This window comes from Bubalus kerabau, chromosome 5 (genome assembly GCF_029407905.1).
Source record: "Bubalus kerabau isolate K-KA32 ecotype Philippines breed swamp buffalo chromosome 5, PCC_UOA_SB_1v2, whole genome shotgun sequence".
Taxonomy (NCBI): domain Eukaryota; kingdom Metazoa; phylum Chordata; class Mammalia; order Artiodactyla; family Bovidae; genus Bubalus; species Bubalus kerabau.
In genome coordinates this window covers 80,483,408-80,497,965 of record NC_073628.1, presented here as the reverse complement: position 1 = coordinate 80,497,965, position 14,558 = coordinate 80,483,408, and the positions used below count along the sequence as shown (strand labels likewise).

Sequence of the window (14,558 nt, the reverse complement as noted above, 5' to 3'; positions counted from 1 at the left end):
GTGACACAGGCTGACTCCCTGCTGGTATCCCCAGCTCTACTCAGGCTCCAGCCCAGACCTGCATTTCCTGGTCACCAAGTGGCCACCATGTCCCCTTAGGCTCTGTCCTCCAGGGTCTCAGCAGAAGAGGGACCAAGTGCCTTGGGACGCATGGTCCCCCATTCATGTCTCTGCCTTCATAGTCAAGCCGTCGTTCTGAATGATGAGAGAACAAGGCCGTGGGTGCCCTAGAGGGTGTCCCTTTGGGGCCAAGGTGACGCACAGCCCAGGGAGGCCAGAGGCGCTGTTCCCACTCACCACCCAGACCCAGGCAGGTGAAGCGATGGGCCCCAGGTGTCACTAGTGAGGGGTGGGGGCCGGACTTGCATCCCCGCAGCCAAGGCTCTCGGGCCCTCGGACTTGCCCTGCTCTGTCCCTTCACGCCTGGCCTGGGAGTGTCCTGGCCTTCAGTTCACAGGACATAGCCCGTGTCCCGGCCCTTCCTCTTGTGGTCTGGAAAAGATGCCGAGCAAGGCCCATGTCACCGATCAATGTCAGGATATCCCTTCCTTTCAGTTAAAAAGAAATACTGTGCTCAGGAATTTCCAGGGCTGGACGGCCTCCTGTTTATTCCTCTCAACCTGCTTCAGCCACAGATAAGGAAGAGCAGCCCATTCTCTGCCCGCGCCCTGCATGCTTCCTGCCCAACTGCAGGCAGCCACTTCCCAGTGGGCTTTTTCCCAAGGGGTGGGGTGGGTGCCACAAGACCTTCAGCATGAGAAGGCAGGGGACAGGGAGCCCAAGAGAAGTGACAGCAAGCAGGATGGTGGCAAGAAAGGGCCCAGCTGATCTGGCCCCGGGCACCCTGTAAGAATGAACACACGGGAAACCACTTTCTGCAGAAGACAGGCCCCTTCTCCCCAGCCAGGGCCCCCTCAGCCATGCACTTCATGGCAGCTCAGATGAGAAACCAAGCAACCCACTGGCCACCCAGTCAGTTGACACTGTAACACAGATGAACAAAGCTGACTCCATACTGGATTTATTTTTTAGCTCTAATCTGGTGCTCTGTAGCCTGTGCTTAGTCATGGTGGCTCTGCATCTTTTGTATTAATAAAAGAATTTTGCCTATAGCCTGAAATATACAGGAAAGCCCATTCTCAAGGCTCTGACCTTTAAAGATAGAACATGTTTCCATTCGTAAAGATAAAAAGTTGCAGAACAGAGAATAACAATTGTCTTGATGGAGGTTTATAGGAATATTATGACAAGATCCACCTGAACAGCTGCAAGAAAAAAAGGATTCCTGTGCCAAGAAGTTTGCAACAACCAACCACACTCCCATCCTTTTAGTAAAAAAGACGCCTAAGTTCTAACTTTGTCAACAAAGGTCCGTCTGGTCAAGGCTATGGTTTTTCCAGTGGTCATGTATGGATGTGAGAGTTGGACTATAAAGAAAGCTGAGTGCCAAAGAATTGATGCTTTTGAACTGTGGTGTTGGAGAAGACTCTTGAGAGTCCCTTGGACTGCAAGGAGATCCAACCAGTCCATCCTGAAGGAGATCAGTCCTAGGTGTTCATTGGAAGGACTGATGTTGAAGCTGAAACTCCAATACTTTGGCCACCTGATGCAAAGAGCTGACTGATTTGAAAAGACCCTGTTGCTGGGAAAGATTGAGGGCAGGAGGAGAAGGGGACGACAGAGGATAAGATGGTTGGATGGCATCACTGACTCAATGGACATGGGTTTAGGTGGACTCCAGGAGTTGGTGATGGACAGGGAGGCCTGGCATGCTGTGGTTCATGGAGTCACAAAGAGTCGGACACAACTGAGTGACTGAACTGAACTGAACTGAAATTCTAACTTGAATAAGATGGTTCTTTAGGACTCTAGTCCACCATCTTCTTGGTCTGCTGGCTTTCCAAATAAAGTGACTGTTCCTTACCCCAACAACTTGTGTCTCAACTTATTGGCTTATGGTGCAGCTCACAGTACAGGCTTGGACTCAGTAACGATACCAGGCAGACCTGGCCAGGCAATGGTCTACCTGGCTGGTGCCTCCTGGATGCAGCAGAGACAGATCCCTGGTGCTCCAATAGGGCACTGCAGTTCTCTGCCTTTTCCTGCCAGCCCAGTGTCTGCACCTTAGGGAAGCTGGTGACCCCAGTCTTTGCTTTCTGAATGTGGTGAAGAGAGAGCTCACACACTGTTGGCTCAAAAGATCTACCCCATTTCTTGTCCTCTAGAGCTTGAGCTGTTCACATTCTTTTTCAGATGGGTAAACCTCATGGGGAAGTTGCTGGGGGAATTAGGCATAGCCCTGCAACTACCTATTTGGATGGAGTTGTTTCCACTATTAGCATTTGCTACAGAAGTGGATGTTTCAGAGGTTATGAGGGCCAAACATTATTATTAGAATATTGAGCATACTTTTAAATAAATAAAATAATCAATGGCTTCTGGGTAGAGCTTAAAACACCAGGGTAAATCCTAAACATGATTGGAACTCAAAGACCTCCGGGATGTGAAGACCAGTGTTGGCAGAGAGGCCAGTGCTCCTTTTATTTATTTCATTTCTTGCTCATTCCTTGTATGAAGCTGAGACTGATAAGATTGTAAGAAACCTCTTTCTCTCTCCTTAGAATTCACATGTTATTGATCAGGGTTCGAAGTTGCAGACAACAGAATCTACTCTAGTAGTCTACAAGTGATATTTTTGCCAGGTCACTCATTTTATACTTGCACTCCTATGAGGTAGGTATCATCAGCTTTATAGATGGGGAAGCTGAGGTATTAGACAGTGATTGGCTTCATCCTTCAACCTAAGTCTTTGGATTTTAAAATCCAAATCCCTTGGGATGTTTTAAGGCCTTGTTGCTTCACACCAGGATGACTCTAAAATGATTGAGACTACTTAAATCCTAGTTTCAACATTTTTCATATCCCCCACTTAAAAAAAAGTCTTATTTGTGCAGTTGTTTGTAAATTCCTTTCTCTTGGAGGGCATCCATTTTGCTTTTTAAGGATAGTAGCTATCTTGAAAGCAGAGGTTCTTCATCATTAGAGGCCCACCACTGTGTCCCAAATATAGTGGACTTTGGGTGAAGTTTTGTTACTTCAGCACAGCAAGGTGCTAAAGAGTGCCTGCTCTTAAGAGCTTAGACTAATGAGAGAGGCAGGTAACCAGACAATGAAAACAGTAGGTGATGGGTGCTGGTGGTGAACCTTGGTGTCAGACAGACTCCCTACTCTAACAGAAATGTGGAATTTGAGCAAGTAAGGTTACCTGTAGTCCTCTTCAGAATGGCCCAAACTGCTTAAAAAGATTCATTAGGCTTTTTAAGACCCACATAATGAAATCAAAACACAGAGAAAATGAAACTTTCCCTCCATCTCTGAAGGGGCTCAAGATGAGTTCCTCCAGCCCAGAGTGTTTTTAAAGAATCAACCCATAGATGAGAAAAATCACAGCTTTTGTTTCCAAGGCAGGATTTGTACCTAAATTAGTTTTCTGAATCATAGTGATTTAGAGGAAGGATTGAATTTTGTCTCAAAATGGGCTTTTCTAACTTCTGCTTACTCTCTGGTAATGTGTAGATATTCACTAAAGTGCTGTATAATTTGTCATGATTGGCAGGGAAGTCATTCACTGAAGGAAATTTACTGCACCTGCCAGTCACAGCCTAGGGTCCTTTTCAGGGTAGAGCAAAGAAATTCAAGAAGGGATCTGTGAAAGAATTATTAAAACAATTCAAGATTATTCAGTGTCTATCTCTCCCACTTGATATATGTGACTCATAACACATACACTCTTCAGAACACTGAAGGTAAAGAGATCAAACTGCAGAAAAGAACAAACATCAGTGGACTTAAGTCTGAGTGAGGGTGTTGCCAGAGATTTGCGTGTTTCTCACAGCCTTTCCTCAGATCTCTGCAGGAAAGGAAATTTTGCCAGAGGGAGGATAAAGCTTGTGGCTTTACAGATCCCATCCTTTAAGGCTACATTGATTTAAGCACTTCCTTACTGCCAAAATACAGAGAACTAGGTCACCCAGCAGACCAGAGAGTTTCCCAAGGTAGAACAATGGTTCTCACGGGAGTGTGGAGCATCCAACAAAGATCACATTTAAGACATTTAAAAATAGATATTATTTAATACTCTCAACTAGTATGGAAAACATCTGGTAAAGTTTTGCCTAGAGATACTCCCACTAGACCTTTTTTTTTTTTTTAAATCAATGAGATTTGTAAATGATCATGTTATATTGCAAAGGCAGTAACACTACAGTAGTTTTTTAAACTCTTAGGGGTTTGTTTTCTTAAGCAGGATGAACAGGCTCTTTGTAATCTTGTTTAGATTATTGATTCACATAGCAAATCCTTTCCCCTTTAAACAGTGGAAATCTCAAGTCCAGTTCACTAATCAAAAACATCTAACTGGTGGATAGAGGTTGAACAAATTTCATTCTTTTTGTTACTTTGTTGCAGGTCTTATAAGAGCTGGTTCCAAAAGAAAATATATTTTACTGTAAAGAGTCTACCCTTCACTTTTAGGAAGGTGTAGATTACACTGTGGAGTTACATGGAAAAAATATGATTAGAAGGGTAAATGTCATAATATAGCTATTCCAGTTGATCTGATGACATCAAGCATAACTCCAATTCCACTGCACTAGTCCCAGGGTCAGGGATACCACAGAGCTGTTTACAATAAGCACAAGATCATGAAATTATCCAATTTTAGGTGTCAGGTAAGAAGAGTAGAGGGGTTGACAACCGTATCAAACCCTTGCTTAAAACCCCTAAGAAGAGGGTATGGGCTCTACAGAGTTCCTATCAACAACTTAGGCCACTGACTTATCTTCTTACTCAAAATTAAAAGTATATGCTTCCTCTCCTGTACTGTTGGTGGGAATGTAAATTGGTGCAGCCACTCTAGAGAACAGTAAGAGGTTCCTTAAAAAACTAAAAATAGAGCTATAGTATGATCGTGCAATCCCACTCCTGGGCATATATCTGTAGAAAAACTTGATCCAAAAGGATACATGCATCCCAGTGTTCATTGCAGCGTTTACAATGGCCAATACATGGAAGCAAGCTGAATGTCCATTGACAGAGGAATGGATAAAGAAGATGTGGTACACGTATACTTTGGAATATTACTCAGCCATTAAAAAGAAAGAAATGCCATTTGCAGCAACATGGATGGACCTAGAGATTGTCATACTGAGTGAAGTAAGACAGACAAAGACACATATTGGTATGACTTACCTTATATGTGGAATCTAAAAAGAAATGATACAAATGAGCTTAGAAAATAGAGACTCACAGACTTAGAGAACAAACTTAAGGTTGCTGGGGGGAAGGGTGAGGAGAAGGGATAGTTACGGAGTTTGGGATGGACATGTACACCCTGCTATATTTAAAGTGGATAACCAACAAGGACCCACAGGGAACACAGCTCAAAGTTATGTGGCAGCCTGAATGGAAGGGGGGTTTGAGGGAGAATGGGTCCGTGTACATGTATGGCTGAGTTCCTTCACTGTTCACCTGAAACAATCACAACATTGTTTGTTAATTGGCTATACCCCAATACAAAATAACAAGTTTAAAAAAAGGTATATGGTTCCCAAATTTTCCTGAAAGAAAACCCTAGAGGAATATCCAGGCTTGGAGGGGCCATTCCTTGTACTATGGTTTCTGAACTCAGAACATCACTGCTTTATTTCTTGCCTCCAACTTAACACAGCACTCTCATGCCTCAAATATTAGGATGTCAGACTTATGGGCAACAGATATCCATCAGGCTTTGCTGAGTTAGGAAATCGTGTCCTCGTTGGCACTTGTGTTGTCAAGTTCATGTTCTGACTGATGGATTAGGGGAGTCGACAGACACTCTGTTGATCTTGGTTACTTAATGAGTTGTTTTTAAGTGTGCATGCTGTGGTTTCTATAGCTGATGAAAAGAGAAATGACACTTTTTTCCCCATGAAAAATCCAAAATGAGGGCCCTTATAACATTGTTAAGAACAAAAGGCACAAGATTCTACTAGTCAGCCATGAATATTCATTGCCTATCTTTTTTTGTATATATTTAATGCAAAGATAGGAAACCTCTTAGTGTACAAAATCAAACATTAATTAAAATGGCTGTCTCACAAAAAACACTGTAGATTAATATAACAACTGGAGATAAACAAACTAAATGCTAGCAAACATTTTGGAAAGAACCACTAGGGTATAAAGGGTATTTGAACATGATAGTTCTTTCTGCATTAAAAAAAAAAAAAATCCCCTCATGAGTCAACAAATTTCTCCTTTCATGGCCACGTCTGAATCTTATGAAGAAAACCCAATGGAATCTTCAGATTTTTTTTTAACATAGGCTTAACTTTTTTTTCTAAAATGACTCTCCTCATTAAAAAGATGCAGCTGTTTTCAAAGTCATTGTTTCCTCGTATTTCCTTCAGAATCTGTCCTAAACTGCTGGCAGAAAGATGGTTTCCATGTGAGACAATGTGAGTGAGGAACATTTCCTAATCTCCTGTAAGACCACATTTGTAAAACTACTCTTCAAATCACCCGTTGCAAAAGTTTTAACATTGGGAATGATTAAGGCTGGGGCATAGATTATCGTCATGAAATTTAATATAATAACAGCTTAGCAAAACTTCAAAGAACATTGTTTTAGGAGGATGTGCATTTTATAACAATGATACACGAATGACTACCCGCAGACACGGCTGTGCAGTTTATTTCAAACAATATAACACTTCTCTGTGAAAAATTGTGTTCTTGGCCTATTCCACTTTTCCATCAAGTAGGGATTTAAAACCCTGGAGAAGGAAATAGCAACCCACTCCACTATTTTGCCTGGGAAATCCCATGGGCAGAGGAGCCTGGCGGGCTACAGTCCTTGGGGTTCAAGAGTCGGACATGACTTGGTAACTACGCCACTACAAACGGGATTTAAAAAGTGACCTTGCAAGGAAGAAGTTAGGGACAAATTTGGTAACATGGAATCAAATCTCAGGTGTGTTCTGTTGCACAAGAATGTAAGAACATCCTTTTCATAAGCAAATACCCTCCAAGTTATAAATATTTTTCACAGTAAAAGGACTCTTTTCCCCTGTGTACGAATCAGCCTCCTCTGTTCTGCAGTCCCTCTAGAAGAGGACAGTGGACAAAATGTCTTTGTGAAACGGAGCTACAAATAGTGTTCCTTTGCTGCCCAGAATGAGGAATAATTAAAAATAAAACAACTTTCTAGTCCCACCTAACAAATTCTCTAGAAAATTCTTGCATAAAAAATACAGTCAATTCACAGTTCACAGTCTGTAGATGAAATCAATGTGAAAAGGTTCTGACAGCATTCAAGGTTGAGGGTGATGAAGCAGGGTGGGTGGTGTGGAGGGAAGAGAGGCCCCTCCAGCCCCCCAAAACCAGAGCAGGTGCAGGGGCAGATCAAGAGGAGTGCTGGACCGAGGCCCATGGGAAAAGACAAAGGACTTCTTTCCTCCTCCTAAGTCCCTTTCATTCCAGTTTTTAATTTCTACATGAAATAGCGCTTAGCTCACAGGAGTCTTGCGGGTTGGACTCCCGGTAGAGAAATTTGCTTCTCTCGTTGCCCTTTAATTCAATCTGTGTCCCTGCTCAGCATAAAAAATAGAAGTGCCTTCAGATCCCTACATTTTCAGTGGCCAACTTTATATTTACACGTTTCAGAAGGAAAACAAAGGATATAGTGCTGGGGATTGTGAATCCTGTTTTTCAGTGTTCCCTTCTCTTCCTTGGATTTTTCTAAGGGAGCTTGACTGCACTGGGTATGCACATATGATCCCAAATATCAGGGTCAGAAAGGAACCGGTGTGAAGGGGCAGCTTGGCAGCAGTACAGGAGAGAGACTTAGTGGGCTGAGGTTCCTCAAAGCTGCGATGTGAGGCAGCTGTCAGGCCTGAGCCAGAAGTTATTTCCATCTCTAAGTGAGCTACCAGAAGCACCATCCTGTCTCCCTGGGGTTGGCCCTCCTTCCTGTGCTCTACTGGAGTCTGTTTGGATCTGGTATTTGGGCAAGGAGTTCAACAACTTTACTTATCCAGAGAGAGTCATTGCTCAATCACTTAAAACCTGGTCATGAGAAGAACAGTAGAGTGAACTGGGGATGTGAGTGGGAGGACAGGACTACTGTTTTGAAATCTCTTTAGGGATGCCATCTGGCAGAAAGATGCGAGCCATGTGTTTCCACTTCAGAGAACAGAATGAGAACCAAATAGCGTAGAAAAACTATAGGACAACAGATTTGGGTTCAACCAAGGTAGTCAGGTGGGGCTTCCCAGGTGGTGCTAATAATAAAGAACCCACCTGGCCAATGCAGGAGACCTAAGAGACGCAGGTCAATCCCTGGGTTGTGAAGATCCCCTGGAAGAAGGCACAGCAACCCACTCCAGGGTTCTTGCCTGGAGAATCCCAAGGACAGAGGAGCCCGTTGGACTACAGTTCATAGAGTCGCAAAGAGTCGGACACGACTGAAGTGACTGAGCACGCACACAAGGTAGTCAGGAAGTAAGTTTCCTGTCACTGAAGTATTCAAGCAAAAGCTGGAAAGCTGCTTCACAGAAAGGTGGTTTTGGTGGAGGTGGAGTGGAGTCAATGAACCATAAGGCCCTTTCCAACTCTTGACAGCCTTTTCAGGTCCTGAATAACATGCAGATCTAAGATGGAAAACCATCTGAGAAAACAGAATTTTTGGAAAGAACATTGTACTTAGAAATATTCCCTCCAGTTTTCTTCAGAGGATCAAACTGGAGGCAGAATCCAGAAGGAAGAACGCAGTGGAAGGCTCCTTGCCTGGGACAGGAATGCGTACTGTGTCAGATGACAGCCTGAAAGGAGGCTCTGTCATCTGAAGAATTACCCAGAAAGCGTGCTCCGACAGCTCAAGGACTGGAGCTTGATCTAACACAAGATACAGGAGTGTCAGTTAAGACGCTGCCTGCAGGTTTAGCATTTCTAGGTGTTCGTTGCACAATAAAATCATCCATGCATATCCCAAGACACCTTAGCCCAGGAGAATGCAGCCCTCTGAACACATCCCCTGGGGGCTGGGCAGAGATTGAAACAAACCTGCATAGAACAAGTTCTTCTCTGACTGCTTCATCTGACCTGGGGCTCTCTTGGTCAAGATGAAACTTATCATTTCAGGGGATCACCTCTCTACATCTGTGCTCTTCCTTCTGTGGCCCTAACATCATTGTTGCCAGACACAAGATGATGCCCATGACTCCTGAGTGAACAGGTGTAACCATGGAATGACTGTACATTTTGGCTAATGTGGAAAGAAAGACACCAATTTGGATATAAACGGATCATTGGCTTTATGGACAGTCTACCCATGCACACAGGTGGAAGGCACTATTTAAATGCTTGGCAGTTCATTTCTGAATGAGGTCTCATCAAAATTAGAAATTTTAAAGTTGTTTAGTTCCTGGATCCTAACTGAAGTAGCTTTCTTAAAAATCAGTATTTAAGTCATCAAAAGCCCTGACTACTGACAACCAAAGGCACTAGAATAAGGGTTATCAGGTAAATACAACTGCCAGGGAGAAAGGAAAGTTCTAGATAATTCAGACCCTAGATCTCTGACTCACTGCTATGAGAGGGTAGAGAAAGAGGCAATAACTGTTCAAGCTGAGTATAAATGTCAAAAAACAACTGTGCTTTTTGAAAATATGAAACCCCAAACAGCTAACCCTTTTAACACTCATTAGATACGTGAGTTTGTTGATTGTTCATATGGAATCTTCATGATTTTTAACAAAGTGAAACTTGCTTGTTCCTGTATTTTGGGACTGTTTCTAAACTTCCAGATTTTTACTTCTATTTCAAAGGAAGGACTGAGGCACTGGTTTAATACTATATTTATTAAAGTGTTTTTATTAACAAACTTTCGCCAGAAAGTTCCGAGGATGTTAATACAGCAGGCACGTTGGCTTCAATGTTTGGTATTTGACAGTCCACAGAATTGCACTTAACTCTCACAATTCTGCCACAGCTCTGAGGATTGTTTGGGCAGGACCTATAACTGGCCTCCCCTATTAAATGGTTAAATAGAAATTTGGGTTCATTCTGATTTAAATGTTCTGAGCTCACAATGACATCAGTCTGTGATGGGCTCGGCTCCACCTGCCTTTCTGCCTTGTTGGTCTGACTCACTGAAACGGAGTCCTTGGCGGTGGCCCCGCCACTGCCCTCTGTGGTCCCAAGGTCTCTGTTTTTACAGAGTCCCCTTGGGTGAGTCTCAGGACCACAGCAGGCTTTGTGTAAGGCTCCAGCGCTTCTGCAGACCAACGATGATGGCTCTATCGTCTTTGGAAGATGCTCTTCGAGGCTCTGAAGACTGTGTACACTGGTCTTAGTGATTTTTTCTTGGGCCTGAATGTGCTGCACTGGGTGGAGGAAGAAACTCCTGGGCAGAGCATTCTGGGCTCCAGGCGGTTTTGCCCTGCACTGTAGGCCAGGACAGGGGTGGATGTGTGGGACTGGATGCACGAAGCCCTCGGGGGCTTGGTGTGCTGCCCTCAGAGGCGCCAGGCTGTTCTGGACGTGCACGAAGCTGCTGGCAGTGGGAGCACACTGGTGGCACAAACAGTCGCCCATCTGCTGGCAAGAGGGCGGGCCATATTTCAAATGTTTGTAGGCATTTGGGCAGCTGCATCTCTGATTCAGAGAGAAGAAGTGACACATGGTGTGCTGTTCAAGGGAGGCCTGCAACAAGGCAGGGCTCGTTTCATTTTTGGTGCTTTTGTTGAGTTCACTGTTGTAAGCTGCATGGACAGGCAGCCCTAAGTGTCTTGCCTGGCTGCTGAAAAATTCAGAGCAGATGTGGGTCTCTTCATAAGTGGTCTTCTCAGAGGCTGTGCAGCTGTGGGCTGCCAGAGGTTCCAATTCATAAAACTCGTGTTCCATTTCTGATGTCTGGCCCCTGGGATCTAAATGATAAGCATTCAGGGTGTGTGTCTTGCTTGGTCCCTTGTCACCAGGACTTGCAGACAAGGCGTGGGAGAAGGCACTGCACTGGAGTTTTTTAGGTAAAGGGATCTGACCACAGGTCCCCTGCGGCCCAAGGCACCGGCACATGCATTGGAAAAAGAAGGTGGCAAAAGCCCAGCTAATACACATGATGAGCATCATGAAGGTGCCCAGCTGAGTGTAAGCCAGAACCGTAGAGGGCATCATCATGGCCCCGGCCACAAAGGTGGTCAGCGCAGCCATGGCGATGGCAGAGCCCATGCGACTCAGGGAGAAGATCACCTTCCCTTCTCGGTCAGCATCTGGGGCCAAGCGATAAGCCACCCCATAATGGACAGCAAAGTCTACAGATAGGCCCACAGCCACCGAAATGGTGACTGATTCCAAAACATTCAGCTCCCAGCCCAGCAGGACGAGAGAACCCACGGTGACAAATATAGTTCCGGCAATCGAAATGATGGCGTAAAGGCTTATGATGATGTTCCAAGTGGTCAGCAGCATCACACTGAAGGCCACGGCCACAGACAGCCCCATGGCAATGAGGGTGCCATCGGAGAGGCTGTCCTGGAGGTCGTAGAACTCCAGATTGCTGACAAACCAGCCGTGGCTGAGGCCCTCGGGGGCAGAACTCAGCTCATTGGAAATCCATGAGTCCACCTCTTTATAAAACTGATGCATCTTTTCATAAGCCAGGGTGAAGAGGTAGGTACTCTGGAACTCTAACACAACTGCCCTGATGGTGTCATTGATGTCAAACCTCGGCCCTGGGGTCTTGCTGTCTAAGTGGTAGCCTGTGCTCCTCTCCAGCTCCATGATGGCTCTCTTGATGCACAGTTCGAAAATCTCCTGCTTGTAGGGGAAGCTCCAGTGGCTGCAGCATGGGTACAGGGCAGGCTCATCGCAGTCCTGGTTTTCCATCCACTGCTTAAAGGTCTCGATGAAGCAGCTGGTGAAGTCCTGTTCGTCGGTCTGGTAAAAGAAGGTCTGATTTCTCAGTTTTTGACAGAAGTGCAAAATCCAGACCTGCGAAGCTGGACTGGCGATGTTGAAGGCGCTGTCCAAGGTCAGCTTCCCTTTGCTCTTAGGGTTTAGGGGGTTGCCGTTGTCCTCTGGGGATACACCCCAGATGACCGTGATGGGCATGTGGAGCTCCTCTCCGTGGTGGACGCGCTCGAACATGAACAGCTTTTTGTACTCGGCGTCATAACGTTCGAAAGGATGGGACGACCTGAACACCTGAAACTCGGACAGCTCCAAGGAGGGTAGCTTCATCTTTGGGTTTATGCAGACGATGTAGGCCCCGCCCACCGTTAAGGCCAGGAACCAGAATAGCCAGAGGTAGCGAAACTTAATAACAATGCACGGCAAGACTTTTTCAAAAAAAATTCGAGATGCTTCTGAAATGGCAAAAAGGACTTTGTGGCACTTCTGACAGGCCACCGTCCAGCAGCTTTTGTTGTCGTAAATCTGCTGCTGGGGCTTCTTGAAACAGCTGAAGATATTAAGCAGATACCGCTCGTGCAGGACAACCACCGCCGGAAGCCACGTGACCATCAGCACGTAATTGACGAGGATGGCTGTCCCCGCATACACCCCGAAGCATCTGATGGCCGTGATGTTGCTCACATAGTTGGCGTAAAAGGCAGCTGCCGTGGTAAAACTGGTGACGAACATGGACAGGGCAGCGTGCTGCAGCGTGATGCTCACTGTCTCTGATGTTTCCGCGTGAGGCTTGTCAAATTTGGTGTAGTTCCAGACGTCACATAGGACGAAAGCATCGTCTGCTCCAATGCCCACCAGAATAATGAGCGCGGTGAGGTTCATAAAAGGGAAAAATTCAAAGTTAAACACCACTCGGTAAAGAAAATAGGACACGATCAAAGAACTGATGATGGCAAACATCGTCATCAGGGTGATGAACATGGACCTGGTGTAGACGCACATGACTAAAAGGACGATCACCATGGCGATGGCGGGATACACCGTATCCATCAGAAGATAATCCTGAAACAAGCTGTGCTTGATCCCAAACTCAATGCCGGTGACAGTGGTGACGCCATCGGATGCGTTCCAGTTTTCGAAGTTGTCCAGGTAGATGTTCATCATGCTCTCGCCTTTCTCGGTGGGCGAAAAGAGCATGCTGTACTTCAGAGCGGGTGTGTAATCGGCTGTCTTCGGGGCCATGAAGTCCTTGTCCACCAAGTAGTGGAGGATCTGGTACACGGCGTTGTACTTGGTGCATTTCCGTGGCACATTGGTGCACTTGAGCTGGTCCTTCCTCCGGGCCGCCATGTCCCAGCAGTCTGGCTCCAGGGTGCCGTTCTGGTAGTGTTTGGCGCAGGTCCGGAGAAGCTTCAAGGTATGAGAGACGTCGCGCTCCACGATTTTCTGGCAGGATGATCTGTTGTTCAGAATAGCGATGTAGTTCCCCAGCGTCCAGCTGGGGCAGCAGGAAGCAGCCGTGGTCCTCTGGCAGAGATCGCCAAACTGCGGGTGCGATCGGATCTGCGGAGACAGAGACAGGCGGAAGGACTGCGGTTTAAAATCGGTTCATGCAAAGGTCTGAAGGACGGCGGCCTTGAGGGGCAGGAAAGTTACCGGAGTTACAGAATCATCCTCTGGACGCGTCAGTTTGACTACAAGGTGAGACTCCCTCCCCAACCCCACCCCACCCCACCCCCGACCCAGTCTGCTTTCTCCGGCTACAGAAGGCTCACTTTGTTGTTCCGTTGCTCAGTCTGACTCTTGGTGACCCCATGGACTGCAGCACATTAGGCTTTCCTGCTAGGTCACTTCATTTTGAACAGTAAACTACTATTTGGGGATGACATCCAAGTGTGAAACAATTTCAATCAATGCCAGTTTGGTTTCAAAAAGGAGATAAAATTAACACCTCTTTGGTAAACAAGCCCTTTCAAAGTCACTTTAAAAAGCAATTAAATGGATAGGCTGTGAAGCATATGTATGAACACCTACTGGATTAATTAAGAGAACAATTGCCCAATTGATACATGAAATGAATTTGTGGCTTCACCTAAAATTTCTGGTGATCAGTATGAAATATTTGGTGACAGAGGTACTATATTTCCATCATCTTAGGTGAAGGCAAAGGGTTGTTAAAAATGAATCAAAGGGTTGTTATACAGTGTACTAAAATAACGCTGATTTTAACAAAGGCTTAATTTTCAAGCTCATTTTTAGATATTCTCATCTGTAGATATTCTCTAGAAAACTGTCAGTGAACCTCAAAAAGTGATCCTGGTAATAATATCAGAAGCAGATGCTAAAGATACATGAAAAACCTGGAATAAAATGGTTTCCTGATATATAAGTAGAAAGGGGAAATGTTTCTAAATTAAAATGATATATGTATGATTTTAAATAAACATATACAGGTAATAAAATACTTAAGTAGGAATTTATTTCTTCCACAGCCTTCAAAGTTTATTCAAGTTGGCTAACCACCCCTCCCTCTTTGGGGAACTTTCTGTTTGGTAAACAGAGGTCTGCTGCATATTAGTAAGTAACAATTCTGGATTTAATGTGGACAG

General features: G+C 45.1%; 1 protein-coding gene across 1 annotated transcript in view; it reads right to left on the bottom strand.

Annotated features, from left to right (window-relative positions):
* Positions 1–9,879: 9,879 nt before the first annotated feature.
* Positions 9,880–14,558, bottom strand: part of DISP1 (dispatched RND transporter family member 1) — a 219,337-nt gene continuing 214,658 nt past the window's right edge. The window contains exon 8 of the mRNA XM_055581955.1: positions 9,880–13,512. Coding sequence (XP_055437930.1) covers positions 9,901–13,512 — 3,612 coding nt within the window. The 3' untranslated portion in view covers positions 9,880–9,900. The remainder of the gene's footprint in view (positions 13,513–14,558) is intronic.